The 19,130-nt window shown below is 35.6% G+C and overlaps 1 protein-coding gene across 1 annotated transcript in view; it reads right to left on the bottom strand.

Annotated features, from left to right (window-relative positions):
- Positions 1–19,130, bottom strand: part of LOC150080802 (afadin- and alpha-actinin-binding protein-like) — a 104,337-nt gene that overhangs the window by 16,261 nt on the left and 68,946 nt on the right. The window contains exons 5-7 of the mRNA XM_090380824.1: positions 17,497–17,617; positions 14,780–14,918; positions 8,164–8,344 (exon numbers count right to left, since the gene is read on the bottom strand). Of these exons, the coding sequence (XP_090236950.1) occupies positions 8,164–8,344; positions 14,780–14,918; positions 17,497–17,617 (441 nt within the window). The remainder of the gene's footprint in view (positions 1–8,163; positions 8,345–14,779; positions 14,919–17,496; positions 17,618–19,130) is intronic.

Below are 19,130 nucleotides of genomic sequence, written 5' to 3'. Positions count from 1 at the left end.
TTCCTCAATTTGAATCTATTCCCTCTCAGATTCTTAATCTGAGCAAGAGGAAGAATCCCATCAACATTCAGCTTGCTCAACCCATTCAAGGCCTTATACACCTCAATCAGATCATCTCGCAGGTGCTGCAATTTGCAGAACTAAAGCCTTTCTTGGTAAGAGTACCCCTTTGTTCCCCTCACCAATCTCATTGCCTTTCTTTGTACTCATTCTAGCAACTCTACATCCTTCCTAAAATGAGGCCTCCAGACCTGTACACAGTACTCTAGGTGTGGCCTGACCATTGCCTTGTGCAACAGGATAATCACCTCCCTGTCCCTGCTAGCAAAATTCCTATGTATCATTGACAAGACTCCATGACTTGCCCTAGCACCTATCTACACTGCTCAGCAAACTGCACAATTATCCCCAGGTCTTTTTCACTTCCCTGAGTGTAGTACCACACAATTGGTACGTTTCTCTTTGTTTATTGCTACACATATGCAGTACTTTGCATTTGTCAACGTTAAACTTCAGTTACCACTTCTCAGATACATTTGTCCAACTTATCTAGATACAGGAGTAGCAGCATATTGTTGTTAACAATCCTGCCAACCTTTGTATCATCTGCAAACTTGGACATTAATCATGATATACCTTCATCAATATCATTGATGAATACACAAAACAACAATGGGCCCAACACTAAACACTGGGGAACTCCACTAACAAATTTTGTCCACGAAGAACAGGGTCATTGATTACCACTCTGTCATCTCACACTCAACCATCCCTTTATCCATTGTAGCAACTTACCTTTAATTCCATACCTCTCCAATTTGTATAGAAATGTTCTATGTGCAACAGTATCAAAAGCTTTCCTGAAATCCAAGTATATGATATCAAAATTATTTTTGACATTCATTTCCTTTGTGAACACATCATAGTATCCAATCAAATTGGTCAGACAAGACCACCCATTAACGAACCCATGCTGTGTCTTAACTATTACTGCAACCTTGTCTAGATTATCCTGCAATGCTTCTTTAACCAGTGACTCCATTATTTACCACGGGAACACAAGTTAAACTAACAGTTCTATAGTTACTTTTCACCTTTTGAACCCCCTTTGTGAATTGGTGATACATTTGTACACCTCCAGTCCATGGGGACCTGGCCTGAGTGCAAGGAAGATCTCATAATTATGGCTAAGGGTTTGCATAATTCCTTTGCCACCTCCTTTAATATAACTGGATAGATCCCATCCACCCCAGGTGCCTTCCTTATGTTTAACTTCAACAATTTCTCCTCCACTTTGCTCTCTGTTAGAGCTTGATAAACATCTAGCATTCTCCTCATTGAATAACTCCTCATGTGTGAATGTTGATGCAAAATACTCATTCAGTTTATCAGCTACATGAGCATGATCATCAATAGTCAACCCACCTATGTTAAGTGGTCCAATCTGATTGATCCCTTTCCTTCTAGAGGTTTACATAAGTAAAGAACTCTTTGCTGTTTTTTCTTTGCATCCATTGCAAAAGATTTCTCGTAATCTGTCTTTGCTTGCTTAACCTCCCTTGCGACTTGATTACAGACAAGTTTATATCTGCCATAGGCTTCTGTGTCACCTGATAATTTATATGCATCCAATACATTTTTCTTCTCTGCCACGAGCCTCATCAATTCATCTGACATCCATTTAGGCCTGAACTTTGAACAGCCTTTCTTAGTTGGAATGAAAAGCCTAGTAGCCTCCATGATTACATCCCTGAAGGCTTCCCATTTAGAATTCAACATTGGTAACATCATCAGTTGATCCCACTGTACAGAATTTAAAAACTGTCTGAGACCCCTGTAGTTACCTGTACGAAAGCAAAAGCCCTTCCCTTTAGCCTTGATGGTAGTTACATCTTTAAGTAATTCCCATATCAGTACATTGTGATCACTGTCACCCAGTGGTTCCTTTATCTGCAAATTCTTAATGCATGAATAATCACGGCTGATAATCATATCAAGAGTATTACTCCCTCTGGTTGCCTCTCGAACATGCTGCTGTAGAAAACAGCCATCCAATAAATCTAAAAAAAAAAAGGTCTTGCTACTGTGTGAGTGACCAATGCACAAGTTCCACTCAATATCTGGAAAGTTAAAATCCCCCATAATAAGACATTCTGATTTACTGGCCCACTATTTCTCTGCACAACTGCTTATGCTCATCAGATTCATTAGGCCTATAACAACACCTACTCTCATTTTTCCTTTCTCAGTGCTTGTCACACCAAACAGACTCAACATTGCAGCATCAGAAAATATCCTTGCACCTTTCTATTTAAGTTTACCTTATCGCTGTAGAAGTAATCTCTCCTCAAGCACAGACCAGTCTGAAAAAAAATTCTACCCCTTGAGCCTTGCACAATCTCTCCAGGGCCAAATTGATCAACAAGGCTTTCATCATATAGTCTCTCCTATCGTGTCTCGGCAGAATTGCAGACACTTTCACACTGAACTCTAACTTGCGACTTTTTTCAATACTGACCTGTACTTGTTGAGTAAATCTGCAGATCTTACTTTTAATGTCATTAGTTCCAACGTGTCCAACAATATCACATTTTTCATCTGTTCTACAACATCATCAACTTTTGCCCCTGGCTGATATAACCCTGGTCTTGTTTTACCTATCCTTCTTGCATAGTATATTCCCTATCTCCCTGACAATAGAGTCACCAACAATAACTAGTTCCTGTGGGACCAGCACATTCTGCCTTGGAGATTGCCTCTGTGTTGCCTGATGCACAGGAGCGAGGTCTGTCATTGAGCTGGGCAGCTGAGAGCTTCATGGGCCCCTCATATTAATTTCTTCGAGGGCATTTATCCTACACCTCAAGCTCTCATAGATGCCCATCAGAATGCTGAGTTGGCAGCTAATTTCTTGACACTTTAGGCATCTAGCATACAAAAAGACATCCTCCTTGGCTAGATCATGTTCTGTTTTAGAAAGTTCAAATATTTCACATTTCGCACATTTTTTGAGACTTTGATGCATTGGAGAATCACCCCCTTCGTTTCTCCCCCGAGTCACAGCACTCTCGCTAGCCTGTGATCTTTGCTTCACAGCTCTAGTCTGGGTCATGATTTCCGTTTAAATACAGTTTAATTAACAATGAAATTTAATAAGATTAATAAATATTTTTGATTAATTGATAATACTATACTAAGCTAACAGATTCATAATACAGTGCTTCATATTACGTTATGCAGTTTTATGTTATACCTTACACTATCAGTTCGAGATATATATACGTTATGCTATTTCTTATCGATTACAATATGGCAACACACTGGGAGTAGTAGCTTCCAAAAATCACTAGTCAAATTCAAAATAAAAACTAACAAATGCTACTAAACCTATTTAATATCTTTGTAAAACACAATGTAGTATTTTAATTAACGAAGAATACAGTAAAACTATCAAACAGCAGCCAACAATCCACCGGCTGTTCTCTTCCAAGATCAGAGTGCCCTTTCAAAAAACTAGCCCTTCATGATTGATGAAGGACTAGTTTTTTGAAAGAAAGCTCAGATCAAATCAAACTATTCAAATTGTATTACAAAACTAAAAAAGTTATAGGCGATCTATGGAACTTGGAAAAGTTGGAAGACAGCAGTAGTTCATTCCATCAGCAAAAAGAAAGATTTAAACAACGTATTTGATATCACGGCCTCAGATGTGTTAAGCATGATTAAAGTTGCCGAGGACAGAGAATTTTTGCTTTTGCAAAGGGTTGTCCAGGCTGTATGCTAGGAGTGGATTTAAAATTATTGAAAACTGAGAAGTGTAAAGAAGAATGGCTGGCTGCAGAAGCAAGGAGGAAGGAGAAACATTCTTCCCAGAATGCCAGTTGTGCTGAACAAAAATTATCCATCTACTGTGAGGACAGCTCTGAAGAAATGAACAACAAGAATACCAAGGAAATAACATCATTTCCAATAGCTGGTCCATCAAATATTAAAAGAGCAAGAAAAGATATCAGTACATGCCTTGCAGCAGCTCTGGACAGATGTAAAATTAGTGACAGACACGCTGTCCGCATTTTAACAGCTTGCATGGATGCCATCTCGTCGAATCCCAGTGAATATGTACTTAATCAATCGTCTATTAAAAGAAGAGAAACATTATGAACAGAACAGTATTTATCTATAAAGTTGGCAGAAATGAACACCGATTTTATGGTTTGTCATTGGGATTCAAAGATATTGCCTGATATTTTGAGAAAAATGAATATCGATCGGCTGCTGATGATTGCCAGTAGTTTATATTTGGAGCAATTATTAGGAGTACTTGCTATCCCATCACCTTAAGGAATATTGGGGTTCTGCCATATTTGACACTTAAGAAGAGTGGGGTAACAGTCAAACGTTTTGTTTTGATATGACAGCATCAAATACCAGCCATATTGATGGATTGACAGTTTTGCTGCAACAAAAGTTGGAACGAGACATCTTGTGGCTACCATGCCATCACCATATGTTTGAGATAGTGCTAGTTGGGGTGTTTTCATTGACAAAGTTGATGTAGCATCTGGTCCAGACATCCCTTTATTCAAAAAGTTCAAGAACAAATGGAAAACTATAGACAAGAAAAAATATTCAAATTTCAAGACAGATGCTTCCATTTATAAAGCTTTCAAAAACAATACCGCAGAGGTGAAATCAATAAGAAGCTAGAAGAAAAACAGCTATGCAACAATTACAGAGTTTCTACAGTTGGCTCTAGTTTTTTTAGGAAGAAAAAAAACGAATGTAAAATTTTGCTCACTGGGATCTTATCATTTGGCAAGGTGGTGAAGTACAGCTATTGCTTGAAAATATTTCTCATTCAGTGATTATTTTGAACTAAAGAAAAATGAATTAAAACGATTGCAGAGATATGTGTTTCAAATACATTGCTATATAAAAGTTTGGTTTTCTGCACCTAATACCTTGGAATCTCCATTGAAAAGTTTTCTGAAAAATTTACAAGTTGAAAAAAGTAAATGAGGAAATTGCCAAAAGGGTAATGAAAAAGTTTTTGAATCACTGTGATATCTGAATCCAGAATGTGCTGAGTTTTCATTATTTCACAACCAAATTGTTTGTTATTTGGTTTTTAGGAGCATTAGCAACTAAGGCCATATTGCTCCGGGATATGCGGTGGTCATTCCCTGACCTTTCAGCATCCTCTGTATTTGGTGGTGATGGGCTCGAACCCCGGTCTAATCAAGAAGCGTGTGCTACGCACTGCTGCTCCTTCCCACCTGGCTATGGAGGCGCCCCCCACAACCGAATTAGAATGGATGAAAGACAACGAACAGCTAGCAAAATAGTAAAAGAAAATCTGGATGATGAAGATTATGGAGAACAAAAATTGAGAAAAAAATGATTTTAAGACAAGATATAACAAAGTTCATTTCTAGGGATGTATGCAATGATTTAATATTCCCGAATTTGCTTAATTTATTTAAGAGGTTTAGAATATCCACTGAATTTTTACACATGGATCTGTCTTCATGGGGACTTCAAGAAGACTATCAAAGAGGCAAGAAAATCATTTCTTCTTTGAAGAGTTGAATGCACTGCAGAAAGAGGTGTCAAATTGATGGAGGATTACAATAACAAAATAACAAGGAATGAAGATAAAAAAAAAAAAAAAAAAAGTTACAAGTACGTGTGTTTATTTAAATTAATCACTTATTTATTTAATAAGTGATGCATTTCATGGAAAAAAAAAATTTTATTACTAATGTTTTTAAACCTTTAGGTTGTTCAGGATTATTGCAGCGAATAAAGAGTATTACTAATAAAAATTGTTATAAAAGTATAAGTGGATTGTCCTATTTAAATGAACACTATAAAAAAGTTCTTAATGTCTGTACACTTTTTTTTTGATTACATATGTCTCCACAATTAGAATATGATTATAACATTAGTCACTAAAATTCAGTTTAGTTGCAGCACATGTTAATATTATTCTATTGATTTGCAATTTTGTAGGTTACTATTTTACATGTGAAAGAACAAGACTACAAAAAATTATTCTAAAAATAAGGACCACTCTAGTATCCATAAGCAGCAAGCCCGTGAGGGGAAATGGATTATCATGTATTAACATTATCCTGAAAAAAGCCTCTGAGGTTGGGCAAATTCATATTTTAGCAATAAATAAGCTCATACACCAACCATAAGAATAAGTATTTTACTGTAACTAAAATATTTACAAATTAAAATAAAATAAATATTTACAAAAACTGCTGTTATATTAAATTAAATTATGTACATGTGAAAAACATTAAAACTGTGATGAAATCCTTGCAATAAAATACACTAAAATAAAACAGATTAAAAGCGATAAAAATATGGAGCTTTCGGAAGCACCAGCTTCCTTCCTCAGCAGTAACAAAACTTCCTGCAGCACGTCCTTATATAACAGGCTCACCTGTTATATAAGGACGTGCTGCAGGAAGTTTGGTTACTGCTGAGGAAGGAAGCCGGTGCTTCCGAAAGCTCCAGATTTTTATCGTTTTTATCGCTTTTAATCTGGCTTATTTTAGTGTATTTTATCGCAAGGATTTCATCACAGTTTTAATGTTTTTCACATGTACATAATTTAATTTAATATAACAGCAGTTTTTGTAAATATTTATTTTATTTTAATTTGTAAATATTTTAGTTATAGTAAAATACTTATTCTTATGGTTGGTGTATGAGCTTATTTATTGCTAAAATATGTATTAACATTGTATTCATGATTTATTGTAAAGTTCTCTGACTTGGTGGTTGTGCCAGAATATACAAGAGTATTCTGGACAAAGTATACCAAAGGAAATCATCTGCACAAAGTTTTTAAGTTGTATATGTTTTATGATAGCATAATTCTATTATTTTAACTACATTTAAAAAGCATACTGGATTTAAATTGTAAATGAGGTAAAAATGTAATTGTAACACCAGTCTCATGTGTTTTGTAATGTAATGTAATGATTTATAAAATTAGAACATTATTGTACCAAACTGAAGAGGCCAATGCTCCCCTGCATAACAGCAAAAATTAAGAATAAAACTACCAAGTAAAAATAAGAATTAGAAAATTTTAGAAATAAGCAGATAACCTACACTCACCCAGGAAAGCACAGTGGCATGTATGGCACAATTCTGCTGGAATCAAGCTAGGAAACCCCCACCACACACCATTTAACCCAACAAATGGTTATCAAATTGATAATTGAATTTTTTAGTTAATTTGTAGTCTCGCTGTTTAAATTCGGTTAGTAGATGTAATGTTACATATTTGCATTTTGACTTTGCTTGTCAATTGGGAAGTGAACATGTAATTTACATTCTGTCTTTCAGTTTAAGTTTCTTCCTAGTTATATGGATAATCATATTTAAGATGTACTTTCTGCATGGATAATCATATTTAAGATGTACTTTCTGCTGTCATATGTCTCTTGATCTCTTGCAATGGGAAAGTCCATAGTTTTTTTGTTAGCAAGTTATGACAGAAATGCAAGTGTTTGGGAATTTCCATAGAGCCAATGCCTCTTTGAAGAAGTGGCCATTGAGATTCCTTTCTTTTGGTTTTTCCTCCTTTTTTGGGTGTCTGCTCTGCATTTTCCTGTTGGGTTAAGTCAAATGGGGGTTTCCTATATTGTTTAAAGCAGCAGTTATGTCATACTTTAATCAGAAGACCATGTTGCTGTGCTTCCCTAGGTAAGTAGGGTTCTGCTTATTTATTTATTCTTGAAATTTTTCGATTCTTATTTTTACTACTTGGTAGTTTTACTTTTAATTATTGGTCTATGTTATTGGCACCTTTTCAGCATTACTTGTTGCAGATTGTCACAATCTTGTCAACATAGTATAACAATGTTTTAATTTATAAATCATTATGTGATCATATCACATTTTATTCTCACCTTTTATATTTCAATAAAATATAAATTGATAAAATATAAATATAAAAAGAGAAAATATTTTATCATTTTAAATTTCAGTATTTAATCTGTAGTTGCAACACTGCAAGATCCACTCACTTTTTTTTTGAAAATGTGCTCCCATGATTTTAAGCCAAAAAAAAAAAAAAAGTAATGAATATAAATAAATTGTAAAGTTTAGTAAAATTATGTGGAAAAAAAGCAAGACTACCTTGAGTTGTTTCCAGCTCTTTAATGTAATGTTTTAAGGAATTCCATGCATCCCTTAAGGTAGTCTCAATCTGCCTGCCAACAATACTGAAAGGCATTTGAAAGTAACTGCTGGAAAGACCAGTTGAGGAGTGACTGGAAGTGGAACACTGAGTTGCACTACCACTAAGCACTGAGCCTTCCTAAAATAAGTAAACAATTTACAATTATAATAAGTTATGTAGTTATTAAGGCCTCATTTCTGCAGGTACACTTTGTTACTGAACTTAAAGTAAGGATGGTCTGCTGCTAATTCTCTAAGGCCTAATACATTGAAAATTAAACCCTGCATGCAGGAGTTAAAATAATGCAAATTTTAAAGTTTGATTGACTTATGAAATGGACTATGAATACACTCCCATGGAGAATTCTCAAGAGCTGTTGTTGTTGTTGTTTAAGAGCTACTGGCACAAAAGCAGCTTAGGCTATAATGCACTTAGCCCAGGTAGGAGAGTTTTGTACATCAGCATTTTTCACTTTTGTGGTTTAGAATAAAGACAAGATTCTGCTTTATAATCATGTAGCTTCTCTATAAATGGTATACTATTAATTTTATATGTTTTGGAAGTATCCAGTTAATTTAAGGAAGAAGAAAACATCAGTAATATTTGGCCGGTTATCTAAAATTGCTTTAAACATTAAGTTGTTTTGTGCATTCATTATTGTTTGAAAGGCTTTTAGACGTTCTCTATGAAATTTTGGACAGTTCACCATGAAGTGATGTATAGTTGGCAGAACTTGACAGTTCTGACATTGGGGGGGGGGGGGGGTGTTCACCTCTGAGTAGGTAAGAGCGAGTCATGTGTATGCCTGATTCGCAATCAAGCAAGGGTCACTTCTTCCTGTTTATTCAATCGGAAACTAGTAAGCCATGGTCGAAGTGTTTCTTTAATTAGGCAAAGTTTGTTGTTAGTCTGATCTAGCCAGTGTTGTTGCTATTGTTTTATACTGCTTTGGTGTTCTCAAGCGCAACCCAAACTTAATTTATACTCTGTTAACACTGGTTCAAAGCAGTTATGTTTTGGTCATGGTTGGTTGGTTGATTATTTAGGGATTTAATGGTGCATTAGGGAATAAGGCTATATAGTGTGTGAAGTGAAATGGTCAGATTTTATTTAGACAATGACAACTGTAAAACATTGCCATTGTCCAATAAAATCTGACTTGGGTATAAGGCTCAGTTAAGATTGGTAAAACAAAGATAACATTTTAATAAAGATGAAAATTTTATTAAAACATGTTAAAATGGTATCACAGTATTTTTGTATGATATTTACATCTACCCTCAGCAGATAGGAATGCGTGAGGTGACAGTCTTATGTGTAGCCAAGCAAGGATTACTACTACCTCCAGGTGAACCCTGCACTAATTAGTCAGCCTAGGCACTGTTTCTGGCTTGATTTGGTATAGTTTATTTCGTAGTGTGCACATGTCAAGATCCTTGTCATTGTGAAAGTAATTTATTATGGATTACACACTTGTAGTCTGCAGAGGAGGATGTCGTTCTGAGACGCTACTGATTTGGTTGCTGCATCAGCAAAATCACCACCTGGATCTCAACATGGACAGGGATTTAGCAAAAGTGAATATAAAAGTTTCACAGTGAGACTTATATTCACTTTTATATTTTATATTCAAAGTGAAGCAGTTACTGTACTCTAAAGGGCACTGGATGTGGAGTGCATGTCACCTCTGACAGAGTCAGTAATATGCCTAGAGTGTACATACTACTCCCCCGGCGCCTCCGTAGCCAGGTGGGAAGGAGCAGCAGTACGTAGCACACGCTTCTTGATTAGACCGGGGTTCGAGCCCATCACCACCAAATACGGAGGATGTGGAAAGGTCAGGGAATGACCACCACATATTCTCGGAGCAATATGGCCTTAGTTGCTAATGCTCCTAAAAACCAAACAACAAACAAACAACTACTTCCCCCCCCCCCCCCTTTGGTATTGGTGGGCTTTTAAGTGATCCATGGTCAGCTTTATTGCATGCAGCTCTGCAACATATACATTACATTCATGGGGAATCCTGACATCTTGGTAACAAGAAAACAGCTAAATATCTCAGATACTTCCGACTTCAAACCATCTGTATACATGGAAATAAGTCAGCTGGCACCTTATGCTACAGAGAGTTGATGATATATAAATAGGATGTCTCAGCATTCAGCAATTTGTGAGAGCAAAGTCACAATATGGACGTTACCAACTCTAAGGAAGAAGGATCTGTCTGGCTGATGTGGATATATTATCAATGTAAAGTTTATATCTTTAGGACTCTTGAATCCTGGTACCAAAGGAATGATTGGCAATACTACATGCTATACAGATTTTCATATTGTGGCATATATGTCCATGCAGTTGGTCTGGCAGGGATTTTATTTTTATGGCATATTGCAACAAAAACTGCTGACATTGGAGGCACAATGGCAGCTCACTGGCTTCCACACTTTGGATGGATGGAGTACGAAATGTTCCAGTGGCAATCCATATGGGTCTGTGGTGAATTGGATCAAGCCAATAAAGAATGGAATTACTAGTAGAGGAACATACACTCAAACCATAGTCAAGTTTGGAGTAAACAAGTGCTTGATAAAGGTATAATAAGTGCTTCTATCTGTTACCCAAAAACTGGGAATATAGCATAGCGTGTTTAAGCATCTTGTGCATTTTGCCCTAAGCTAATAACATGTTAGAGAAATCTGATAAAAAATTAGACTAGGAATTTTGTTTAGTATTAGTATTGGCAAATGATGCTATAATCAATTTTTGCCCCTGGCAGACATACCTTGGTGCTCTTTCACCCTGGGTCCACAAATTTTTTTTTGCAGTATATTTTCCATTTCCCTGACAATAGTTATTGACAACTAGTTCCTGTGGGATAGGTGCATTCTGCCTTGAGGTTGCTGCTGTGTTGCCTGATGATGAAGTGTAAGCAAAGGCATCGATGTGGACATATCAAAGCTTGATTCCCCCCATCCAATTTAAATCCTTCAAGGGCTTCCACTCTCTTCTTAAAGCCCTAATAAATGCCCATAATAACATGCCTAATATCGTCACTCCTTACATCAAGCGCCCACAAAGCCACCCTCCTTGGAAATATCATGTCTTGCTCCAAATAGATCTGCAAACATCTTTGCTATAAAGTTTATATTATTAATTATATATAATTAAAATTCAAATGTTCTTTTCAATACAAAAAAATTACAGCAGAAGTTGAACATGGTTCCTTAAGCAATTATAAACAATAAGTAACCAATTGTGAATTTGTTACTTATTGTATTCCAAACATTGTGAATTTGTTCATAGAATTACAAATAACAACTGCCTTCTAATTTTAAATTAAATGCAATAACAATCCTACTCTAATTCACTAGTTACACAGCAACAATACTACCAGGCTATCAAGTCTGTGTTATATGTATACTAGGCTATACTATTTTGCTTGAAGGTTAAGTTAATTATCATGTATAGCAAAATTATCCAAATAACACAAACCTACATGATTAGCATTAGCAGTGGCATATGATGCAAGAAAGTAAGCTTATACAGCATCAGACAAAGAGAAAAAAAAAAAAAGAAAAAAATAAACCTCCACTATTCTTAAGAATAGAGGGTTACATTAATGATGGACATAATTGAATGATTATGTAATTGATTATATGCAAATTAGTTGATTGTGAAATCAACAATGATAGTAACTGAGAGGAATATTGTCTCGAACTATATATATAGTTTTGGACAGAATGGGGCTATTAGCCAAGTGGTAATAGAACTTTGTTTTTAATATTAATAATATCAGATCAAATCTCTCTGCTGTTCCCTCCCCCTTGTTTTCTTGTTGATTTAGCATTCACCTAATTTGCATATAATCGATTATGAAGCATAAGCCTCAGGCTTCCTTGCACCATATGCCTAATAATAATGATGAAAATGTAGTAATCAATTATTTCAATTATGCCCATCACCAGTTTAAGAGCACAGATAAAAAAACACCTCACATACCGGTGGAGAAGTTAATATTCCTTAATTATGTACTGTTTGGATTAGTTTACCCTAAAACAAAATTCTAAAATCAATTACTTCTTTCACAAATAATTTTTCTTCACACAATTTATCAATAATTTTTTTGACTGTGATATAAAATAAAGATTATACTATATTCTCTATTATGTAGCACAGAGCGGAATGGAAAGTAAAATGAAATGACGAGTTGTAGTTAAACTAGATTTAACTACAACTCATCATTTTATTTTACTTTCCATTCCGCTCTGTGCTACATAGAGAATATAGAATAATGAATCCAGAGCATGTAGGCCTTTTTAAGTTTTTCCTTATTAAAAATATAACTGTTATATGTTGATTAAAAAACAATTATGGAGGGCTGATTCAGCCTTTTGATAACGATTTTGACATTAATCCTGCTTGTGACGTATGGTGGAAATGTAATTTTTTTTTCCTGCAGGCACAGTCCCAAACCTTATGAACCAGTGTATCAATTGTAGAAGTTGTTTTAATGTCGACATGCCTCGGAAATTGGACCCACAGTTGGAAGGTTACATAACCGCACTTTCCGAAGAAGGGTACAGTTATGTGAAAATTGTTGATAAGTGCAAGTCGAAAAATTTTAGTGTATCGAAGTTTGGTATCCATAAGGTTTTGAATGGCAAAGGAAAATTCCGTGAAGCTGCTGCAAGAGGGCAGAAAACACCAAAGAAACTGCAACCTGCTCCAAGTCGAACGAGGAGGTAGTATAAAAAGTGCAGTCGCTCGTTGTCGGTGAAAATTCAAAAACCCAAAGAGCTATAGTGTCATGTGTGGGAACATCTCAGTCAACCATTTGTCGCATAATCAACGAACATTTGCAACTGGAGAAGCACAAGGCCCTCGTACACCACCTAGGAGCAAGGAACATTGCAGAGCAGTGGGTCAATGCTCGAAAACTCTACGAAACAAAAATATCTGGCAGCTGAAAGGTGGAAATTCGTAGCAACATTGGACGAAGTGTGGGTGTACCTCTCCCACTGCAACAAAATTCGGGCAATTTTGTATTGTCACAGGGTGACAAAGCCTTTCCGATATGGGCGCATCAGTGCAAGGAAAGTTTTGGCCGAGTTGCATAGAGTCGCTAAAAACGTGAAAGTCAACTCAGTGTATTACCAGACTGAAGTTCTACAGCCATTGTTTGAAAGTGAAATACCCACATGTACGGTTCTGACGCTGAAAAGGTCTGGGTGCACCAGGATAAGGCCTCCAGTCACAGTTACGTTACACCCGTGCTTTTTTGCGGAGAATGGAAGTGGTGATAGGTATTTGTTCAATCCCGTTTGAAGATATACCTGTTAAATCACCTGACGCCGCAGCCATGGATTTTTGTGCATTTGGACTTTTGAAAAGAGCTCTCGGAAACCGTCGCCCCAGAACTGTTGAAGGTTTGAGGAAAGCCTGCCAGCAGGAATGGGGACAAGATCGACTTGGCAATTTTGTAGCGGGCTTTATTTCAATAGAAATTGCTATGCCGTGCGATAGTCCATGAGCAGGAAAACAAATAGAACACAACCGGTGGCAACAGCATGGAATTTCGTAGTTTTAAAGGACTGTCAAAATAGTTATCAAAAGGCTGAATCAACCCTCCATATTCTATGTGAGCACTATGTGTAACAATGATACAATAACAAGAATTGTTAAAAGCTTTAAATAATACTAGGTTACAACAGTACTCTCTATAGTGAGGTATCAGTAAGTGCTGAAATTTAGGAAGTGGGAAGATCAAGCGAGCTAAAAGTTTCACTTCTTCAAAATAGAAAAACTTTTTGTAGAGGTAAATAACCTGAACACTCAATTACTTTAAACGTAAGGTATATTTTCTCAGATAATCTTATGGCTCGATTTCACTATTTAACAACATAATATACCTTTTGATGGTACCTAGGATTAAAAATAGGAACTTTTCCTCTACATGATTTAAAACTATAACAAAAAACTATACTAATATTGATATACAAAGACTGTTTTTGGAAAGACTGGGAATTACTTTACATATTACATATAAAAAAAGAGAAAACAAACAGGCACCCTCAATTATAAGAATTTAAAGTCAAGAATTCAGGCATGAAAAACCACAAAAACCAGCATAATTAAGTAAGAGTTAACTCCTGTATTTATGAGTACTAAAAACATTTGTGTAAATAATAATAGATATAGATCACATGCTATAACTGTCCTTAGTTTAAAATATGAAATTTCACTGTGCCCTCAATACTGTAAGAATTGCAAGAAAATGTATATATAATTATGTTGATTAGATTATTACATGATTTCATTTTGTGGATCAATTTTCTCCAAATACTACTAATAGATCATTGTTAACAAAACAGAAAACAAAGTAAATGTTGCTGTAAGTAAAGTACTTTGCTGTTTTGGAGAAAGTTTAAATGCTTATTCATAAAACTAAATAGATGCAGCAGCAGATTGCGATGCAGATACAACAATACAAATATTTAACATTTATGTTAAATATTTACTCATTATAATCAACACAATTTTTTTAATAATGGAAAACAAGGAACTAATTACCTTTGAATAACGAAGAGAACACATTAGCTCCTCTTGAATAAACAATAAACATTCACGCAAACAGGAATTTTCTTCAGTTAATACTTGCTGTCTTGAAATATAGTCAGATATAACAGAATTATAGAGTTCCTCCTCGTGGCTAAAATATAAAGGTTATAATCATTACTCTTAATAAAGAGTATATCTTGTAGCATATAAGACTATAAATTTAATTATTTAAATAAGTAGTGCTACTTTCAAACCTACATAGGAATTCTGATTGGGAATAACATGGCCAATCAAGGAAATGAAGATAACCAAAATGCCAGGCTAAAAAATTTTATATAAAAAAAAAGAATAAATAATCCCCTTTTCTCTTGGATTGAGAGATTATTCAGTATCATCATTTCTTCCATCATACATTACAGTTAGCCATGGTTCATAAAGTTTTGTAATTCCATAGCACACTTTTCAGGAATTATGAATGATGAATTTATAGCTATAATATTGTAATATCTATAATACCTACTTACAGATAATGCCATAGTCAAACCTCCACTACTGGAAGCCCTAAATACCAGGCACCTGTCGGTAAGAGTAAACTTATTTTCCCCAGTTCCATGATGCAGTTTTGTAAACTTCTATATAATGGACATACTTAACAGCAGGTGCATTTAGCACCCTAATTTTATATAAAAACAAAGGCGGGTTGTTTGGCTGGTTGTTATTTTATGGTACACCAGCAGTTTAGGCTATAATGCATCAAGCTGACATATCAAACCTTAACCTAAAAATAGGTTACCAAGTCAGAAATAAAATTATCAACTATATAAATTAATATACAGAAATTTAACAAAGTTAGACATACTATCTCCGTTAGATAAAATCTACAAGAGTGTACACGGCTCATTCAGATGGGTCCTGTACACTAAAAGCCACAAAATTTAATCTTTATGCATTAATAAAACAAGAATCATACAATTAAAATGTGCTGGATTACTCCCACATAGGAGGATCATCTGCCCTCAGCAGAAAACAATGTGTAAGATGATTATATTCTATGCAGAGCCTAAGTAAAAACCTCCTCTCTTTGAACATTGCACTGGACTGCCACTGTTTGATTACAGCCTTAATTCATTTAATTTTTTAGTAGCCTATCCATGCCAAAATCTTGCCATTGGAATTAGTTTTTTTTATTGGGAGTAAAAAGTTTAGTTTGTGGATTATTTGATACCCTAACAGGTGACTGGGCTCAGGGGGAACTGATTTGGCTGATGATGCAGCCAAATCAGCAGTGGCTGAATTATCAGGTAGATTAATGCCCCTGATCCAAGTGTGGTTTGGAATCCAACAGAATCAAATGCAAGTTTCAATTTCCAAAGAAAATGTAGCATCTGCTGAACCTGGGTGAAGATTACATAGCCTGTAATGCACTTAAGGAATCACCTAAGGTAACAGTGAATTTTAATGTAATTCAAAGCTATATCCATCACATGTAACTCTATCATGTATCTACTGATCTCATAGGTGGCACTGACTTTAAGCCATCATATAGACCAGCAAAACTTAGAGATATTCTGCTTGATATGCTGAGAAGAGCAGCTAATAAATTGAATTAGGGTGCCACCCTTTCCTCAGTTGAGGGAGAAGTCATATGTTTAATAGTGAACATTCTGGGTTGACAGGGCAACATTATCTAGACTGATATCTACGTCAGTTAATAGGTCAGCAGGTGTTATAGAGATTTTCCCAGCAAGGTTCAAAATCTGTGGATGGTCAGGGAGGGATTTCAACTTAGAAGCATATTGCAAGGATAACTGCTTACCTCAAAGAGGCTGAGATGGCTGTTTGCTTCAAGGCTTTGGACAGATGTATGAAATGCTCCAGTGGGTATGTATATAGTGTGAAGGTGGACTGGTTGTAACCACTCAAAAGCACCATCTTAGTAGAAGCATAAACCTGTGAACCATGGTCAAGTTCAGAGCAGACAACAGCATGGTAGAGATGTAGTAGCATATTTAGCCCTTTTGCATACTTTGTCCTTAGCTGATGCATATGATGAAGATAAGTCAGCTTCTTGTGAAAAATAATTGCTAAGAATGTGGATTCTGCTACAACTGGGATGATGTTTTTCCCAAACATTAATTCTGGATCAGAATAACCAATTTTGTTTGCAACAAAAGTGTATTCAAATGATCTTTTGTGATGAAAATCTGAATCCATTAGCCCAGGATGGATGATCAATGGCTTTCTGCAGTTGCCTTTCAAAATCAGCTTCATATTACATGAATGACAAAGTATGGTAAAATCACCAATGTAAAGGGCATTGTTTATAGTTGGAAGTTGTTCTGTGATAATTTATTTTGAGAACAGAAAGCATGACACTCAGAATGGATCCTTCTGGAACTTCCCTCCTCTTGGCAAAACATTCTAGAGTGTGGATCTTTCTCAAACTTGAAATAGGCAATTAGATATGAAGCTTTTAATAAAAATAGAAAAGGAGGGTGATGCCTAAGGCCAAAGTTATGGAGTAAAATATCAAATTGCCAGGCTGTGTCATATTCTTTTTCAATATTAAAGAATACATCACAAATGTTTGGATTTTATAAATGTATGAACATATGTTTTGAGCCTGATTAAATGATTAAAAGTGAACATGTTTCTTCAGAAGTGACACTGCATCTTGGGAAGAAGACAGTTTGTTTCTAAATACTGTGCAAAGTGAGCACTGATCATACTTTCCAGGATCTTGAAAAAAACAGCTTGTCAGAGCAACAGAATGATAGTTACTTGCATTTTTAGGATACTTTCCAGATTGCCTTTCACCAGGAAGCTGGAAATTCTTTGCCAAGAAAGATTCTATTAAACAGAATTAAAAGGGATCCTTACATTGTGTTGGAATGTGTTGTTTTATCATTTCATTGTTAATGTCATCTACCCTAGACACCACTTGGTCATGTAAGAGAGAGAGTGTGTCATTTAATATTTTCTTTATACATTCTTCCTGTATAAAGTTGAGGGACTTGTTTTATGGTTCAATCCACCCCCCTTTGAGGAGAAGGTTAATGTATGTTTCTCAGTTTAATGCAGGGCCTTCTTTTAGGGCCTTTTTGGCCCTCATTTGCAAAAAGAGATTTTTGCAAATGTTTTCCACCAGAGTATTGCAGTTAGATCTGCAACTGCCGATATACACCACTGAAGGGTACTGTGGATATTTTCCCTTCATTTTCTGGATCATATACCAGACTACTTTTGAGCTAATAACTGGATTATGGATGAAACAAAACTGATCAGAGATTCCTCCTGACTCTGATGTTGAATGTAGTGTGCTTTGGTTTGTGCATGTTTAAAGGATATTAAATTTTCTATGGTGGGATATCAGCAGAATATCCCACAAGTTGTTTTGGGCTTTTCTTGCTGCTGTACATTCTGAATTGGAAATGGAAATCTCATGTAGATGTTTTTGGAACTGCAATTGTTGCTGCACGGAACAATGCTTTCTGTAATGAACGTCACTACGTCATTGATGGGCTCTTGAGATGTTCAACTGTGCCAGCTATTCAACGCATTCCTGTCAGAATAGACATCATATGGAAGTGATTTTCTTTGACTTCCATTATAACTAAAGGGGATTTTCTTTGACTTCCATTATAACTAAAGTGGATCCCAACTGGGATCATCATCCAGACAGATAGAGCAGGATCATTCCCACCTCTATCCTTGTGCATCAGACTAACATTCTACAAAATATGAGGGGTGGTTGAAAAGTTTCTAGGCTCTCATAGTAGGAATGCAGAAAAGTTGTGAAAACCCATTTATTTTTCAACATAGCCTCCAACATTTAAGACTTGAAATTAAATTTTGCTGACACAGATACACTTTACATTAAAATACAGCCAGAGGTTGTACACCAGTACAGTACATTTTGAAACATTAGATTACCTAATTTTTGTATGTGGATTGTCTGTTACACATTAATTAGTTATGACTGCTTTAAGAAAAATGTTGTTACAGACTTTGCCCTCTTCAGAAATGTTACTCAAAAGTTTTGTTTATAATACTAGCCCCATTGTCTAGACTTTGCTATTAAGAACATTTCCAAACCTTCACTAGAAAGGTCTGAAATGTGTTTTTTAATTCCCCTAAATGAACACCCTCTCACACTTAACACTGCTATGAAGAATTGTTAAAATGACAAGACTGATTTGGAATAATTTGTTATAATTCAAATTTCTCTGCCCATTTGTCAGTTCTCCAGCTAAGGACCACTGTATATCAATTCTTTCTTTTTTCATAATAGCATATGGTAGGTTCTCGCACTGAACCTGACAGAACCAACAGAGCAAAAATATCTACTGTGTCATATCTTTTT

This window comes from Mastigoproctus giganteus, chromosome 9 (assembly GCF_048544385.1).
Source record: "Mastigoproctus giganteus isolate SK-2022 chromosome 9, ASM4854438v1, whole genome shotgun sequence".
Lineage (NCBI taxonomy): Eukaryota > Metazoa > Arthropoda > Arachnida > Uropygi > Thelyphonidae > Mastigoproctus > Mastigoproctus giganteus.
Note: the sequence above shows the minus strand (reverse complement) of the source record. Positions and strands in the feature narration are given on the sequence as shown.